Raw genomic sequence first — 4,956 nt, 5'->3', positions numbered from 1 at the left:
GCGGCAATCTTCGCTAAGCTGCCTGACGATTGAATGGCAGGCACTAGTCCTTCTGGCTGATTGCGCTTACTCCGACGTACAGGCGAACGCTCCATTCCAAAGTCCTTATAATTTGATGATCAAACAGCAAATTTGTGTGCTATGACAAATGTGATCCCTCGCTTCAAATACTGCCAGTTAAAATTGGCACAAAGTCGGCAGTCGCTTTCTTGTGAAATTGCGAATGACTAAATGGCGGCAAATTAGCACACTCGTTGACGAAATGGCGGCAAATTAGCGTATATACTTCGGCGACGAACAAGTAAAATGGAAAATAAAGCGTATCACGACACCAAGATTTTGGTTTAACATGCGCACTTCCGCAAGTTTATTTTCCAGTATTCTACCCTCGGTTTGCTCGCGTGATGGATGAAAATTTGTGCCGTTGCCCGAACTTATATGGCAATTCAATCAGCGGGATCGCGAAACAGAGCAAAGCGAAAGTAGAACACAGGGTTGTAAATTTATTTAGCAAATCCAAAACTTAAGCTATTTCAAGACCGACTGAATGACTATTACAAACGACAGACTGAATGACTATTACAAAGGACTGACTGAGTAAAAATAACAAATGATTGGACATACTTAACACAATAAAAATCATACTAATTTATCACAGTGCAAAACTGTAACATATGCCTTAATTTACATTTTGGTCTGCTGGTTTTATTATTGTTGTTGGACTGACTTTAATTCGTTATGAGAGAGGGAGTAGGGATGTACCAACAAGAATATACAACAAAAGTATCAAAGGCGTTAGACCTTGGAAAGATAGCGATGGCTGAAGTAAAAAGTGTTACACCATGTTACAGTTTTGCCCGTCACTGTATATATGATTTTATGTATCTGTTTAATTATTTAACAGCCAGAAATTAATCATTTCACGAAACCCAGATGACTTTTCTACGGAATCCTTGGGTTCCGCGGAACCTGCTTTAGGAAGCTCTGCTTTAAGCTACTTCAGAAAGATGTGATTAGTTTAATGGGATTTATATACAACAACCAATGAAAATGGGCAATTTTGCGAAGTATTTACGTAACAAATATACTTATTTAAAAGATTAATCTTGTACATAAGGAAACAAAAATTTCCCTAAGCACTTTCTCATCAACAAGTCATAATAAAGCAGTTTTTTCACTTAAAGAGCACTTCCACAACGTCTAAATTCCGCAATTTCAACACTCAATTTCAAATTGAGTAGCTGTTTACACTGCCATCTCAATTTCTATGACAGTTTGTTTGTTTATTTGTTTGTTGTTTGTTTGCTCGGTTCCTTTGTTTTGTTTTTATTTGCTTATTATTTACGTTTATTTTTTCTTCTTTTTGCTCATTAATAACTCACAATATGCAATTTTCCGAGTTGAATTCCTGAAGTTGAGGCAATTTCAGGTGACAGTTTTTTGTATGGCCAAATTGAGAATCGTATCGCTATTTCAGCTTAAATTAACAACACTACGCTTCAGGTCGCGTATTTTTTAACCGGCCTGGCCTTTTATTATCATGCAACATTAAATTAGAATGTTTTTGATGCGCCCACTCGAAGTTTTTTCAATAATAATGATTGTGAAGGAATTATGGTTTCCCTTTGTCAAAACTTATTACTCAAGAAATAATGAATACTATTAATCCACCATCAAAATTTTTGTATACAAATTTTTATTTTAGTCAATAAATAATATGAGTGAAAAGTACATTGCAAAGAAAATCCTGAGAATTAATGATAAGAAGAATGTTCTAGCAACAACAGTTGCTAGATGTGTAAAATATCAATTCAATGTAGTGGCCTTGCCACTTCATTTCATATATAACAGAAATTAAATTTTTTCATTACCTGAAGGCTAATGAAAGCTTGCTTTCCAGAAATCTTATCATGGAATTTATAAACGTAGCGGGTATCGCAATTCCAAACCATTTCAAGAGCACTATAGCGAATTGTTTAACGTCCTTTCGCACTATAAATTTGACTATAGCGCCTTCCAAAGCAGCTACATAAATTGATAAGAATGTTCTCGATATTAAACACAAAGTGTGAACAATCAGTAGGCCAGTCTCATAACATACACATTTTGGTATCATAATCTTCACAAGTTTACTTAATTGTTGTATGAATTCTTTATTCAGGCCTGGCTCCAATTGTGTATTATTATTCTTTTTCAATTGCTTGGCAAGTACCAATTTTTCAGCTTCGGCTAATTTCGAGTCTTCATCATCCATTGGTGTAACTAACAGGTCTTCATCTTCGATATTTGTAAGCAACGTTGCCCGATGTTGCTCATCTTTATTGATAAAATGTTTTCCAATTAACGGATATGTGACTTTACATGTGTAGGCGCAAATTGCTGCACCGAGTATAGCATTGCTAATGGCGGTTTTTGAAAACCCACTCCCATCGTACTTTTTAACCGCAAAGTCAATATATTTTGAGAGTACAACCATGATTATTGTATAAGTTCTGAAATATATATAAGAAATTTTAGACTAATTAGTGTAATGTAAACAATTACATATGAGTAACATCACTAAATGAATTTTCCTTTGCTACGTAAAATATTGCAGACATGTTTTCATTTACCATGTTTAAATCAATTTATTAGTACAATAGGAGTGTTATAGGTCTATTCTGCGCTAGTAACATAAAGTTTGTAACCGGTAATTAAAGCGTCTGTCAATTTTTAAATGTTTTTCGCATTCTGTGCGCTCTTGTAACCGGTAAATTTGGTTACCATCTCATAAACTGGTAACAAAATATTGCCCCGTGAAATATGCAATACAAGAATTGCCACAAATCTTCATAGCTGAACTGCTGAATATTTTCACTGCATTACCAACGTACCTAGAATCGCGGTGACAAGAAGTGGTAACATTCACAACGGTAACGGTCACAAAATTGTGCAGAATAGACCTGTTAGAAGCAAACTTTACGCTAAACAACCTTCTCAGATACGAAATTTTTAGTAAATAGTAAGAATTCATCAGAAACACTTCTAAAATCCAAGGCCGTATTTCTACTTAAATTACCTAGCCTCGCCTTTTTTAATTGATTTCAATAAATAGGGCATCAATTTATGTGCATACATACTTTCAGAACAATTATCATTTTTTTTAATATTTGTAAAACACGATGGTCATAGTTAGGGTTGCCAGATTTATTTTTGTGGAAATTTGTACATCAGTACTTTTCAGTACTATTTAATTTAATGTACATAATACGGACAAACTCACCCAAAAATGTATGTGTCTAGGTTGCTAAAAATTTAAATAAGGAAGAATATTTAGCAAAAAAAACAGCAGGTCCTAGTCGCGGTTTAGATGACTAGCAAGCTGACTAACGAAACAAACTCAGGCGACTATACGAGAGCGCACATTATACTCAGTTTTCTGCTCACCTAACTAACAAGCTGACTAGTAGATTACGCTGACTTTGTGCATGTTTGTTTTCGTCTGTCAGATATTCAGCAGCATACAAGTGAAAGATGTGAATTACAAGTGCAAAATGCGCATCAACATTAAAGGAAAGTTAAGAAAAGCTTAACATCGCTATCGCTACTATTTTAATAGTAGCGGGATAGTGGGATTCATGAAACGTCGCAAAGTTGTTGCCAATGTTGCATTTGTCGCAAAATTTGCAACCTTGCGATACAGCTGATTACTTTTGTAAGGACACTTTTTGCGACAAAATTGCGACATTGCCATGTTATTTGAGCTGGTAATCATTGCAAAGTCAAAGTCGCGAAACACATGTTTTTTATTGTCTTCAAATACTTACTTCAAGAAAAAGTATATCAGTTAAGGCTGCTTCGAAATATAATTGTAAAAACTTTTCTTTTTCTCTAACGCGCGGCATTTTTAAAAAATTTTATATTTGCAATCCGGAGTTGCGATAGGTCGTTCATACAAATTTGTTCGCAACATTGCCATTTCGCCAAAAATGCCACTTTGCGACGTTTTATGAATCGCACTAATGTTTTAGTTAAATGAGATTGAATTAAACTTGCTATTCATCTGACTAACAAATAGCAAAAACTTCGCGTTATTTTCAATATTCCCTCGATGTTAAGCTGGTAGTCAGCTTTCTAGTTAGCTTGCTAGACATCTAAACCGCGACCGCGACCTGGGGCCTGTAATACAAAGTTTACAATTGTAACAAGTCTACAAGTTATTCGTGATTCACTTGTAGCTAAAAGTTCTATAATTTTTTGTAACACAATATTATTTTATACACTTGTAGATATATTGGGAAAATTTTAGTTTGGCATCCCCCGCGTACAAAAAAAGTGGCTATGTGGGGTGTTCTCCTGATTGCAAATATATATACTTTTTGCCGCAGGAGGCTTATAGTTTTTAAGTTATTTGTTGTTAAAGTTTGTAAATTGAACTAACCTCTCGGCGCCATTTCACACAATAAACACTATATTTATGTAGACACTTCGGCAAAATAGTTACATTAAAACCCCGCACAATGAAATGTAAACATATTTTTTACATTTATGATGTATTTTTAGTAAATTAAGTAAGTTTTAATAATTATCACGCACTTATATATGTATACGCACATTGTGAATACAGAACCGTTGATTCAACCATGGTTTCACACTGACATTAGAAGAGTGCAGCCACACCTAAGAAAATGACAATAAAAGAGAATAGTTTTTATCGTACCCATTTTCCTGCTCAGCATTGAATTAGAAGTAAAGGAGGGTATGGGGTTAAATACCTACAATATATAAAAAAAAAACTGACAAGCGCAGCAGGCGAAAATTTTTAATAAAAAATCGCGCGATTTTTTATTAAAAATTTTCATTATTTATCGAAGTATTGATTTTTATGGAAAAAGCGCCGCGACCGAAAATTTGTAACAAAAAATCGCACTCACTAAAAGAAATTAATAGGAAAAAGTAAAGGAACGCAAAAAAAAA

At 34.3% G+C, this 4,956-nt stretch overlaps 1 protein-coding gene across 1 annotated transcript; it reads right to left on the bottom strand.

Annotated features, from left to right (window-relative positions):
- Positions 1–1,691: 1,691 nt before the first annotated feature.
- Positions 1,692–2,521, bottom strand: LOC118741631 (ATP-binding cassette sub-family D member-like). Its single transcript, XM_036473616.1, has 2 exons — positions 2,102–2,521; positions 1,692–2,025 (listed from the first exon to the last, which is right to left on the bottom strand). The coding sequence occupies exons 1-2, from the start codon at positions 2,474–2,476 to the stop codon at positions 2,005–2,007; spliced, it is 396 nt and encodes a 131-aa protein (XP_036329509.1). The 5' UTR covers positions 2,477–2,521; the 3' UTR covers positions 1,692–2,004.
- Between the last annotated feature and the right edge of the window lie 2,435 nt (positions 2,522–4,956).

Source organism: Rhagoletis pomonella, unplaced genomic scaffold (assembly GCF_013731165.1).
Source record: "Rhagoletis pomonella isolate Grant_MI unplaced genomic scaffold, Rhpom_1.0 Rhpom_scaffold_00006, whole genome shotgun sequence".
Taxonomy (NCBI): Eukaryota; Metazoa; Arthropoda; class Insecta; order Diptera; family Tephritidae; genus Rhagoletis; species Rhagoletis pomonella.
The sequence above is the reverse complement of the archived record's forward strand: the minus strand, read 5'-3'. Positions and strand labels throughout refer to the sequence as shown.

What these genes read in the sequence shown, in the direction of transcription:
- LOC118741631 (XM_036473616.1), bottom strand. Translation starts at nt 2,476, where the DNA reads ATGGTTGTACTCTCAAAATATATTGACTTTGCGGTTAAAAAGTACGAT. An exon ending in AGATTATGATACCAAAATGT is followed by an intron (nt 2,026 to 2,101) that starts GTATGTTATGAG and finishes CAATTTATGTAG; the next exon opens with CTGCTTTGGAAGGCGCTATA.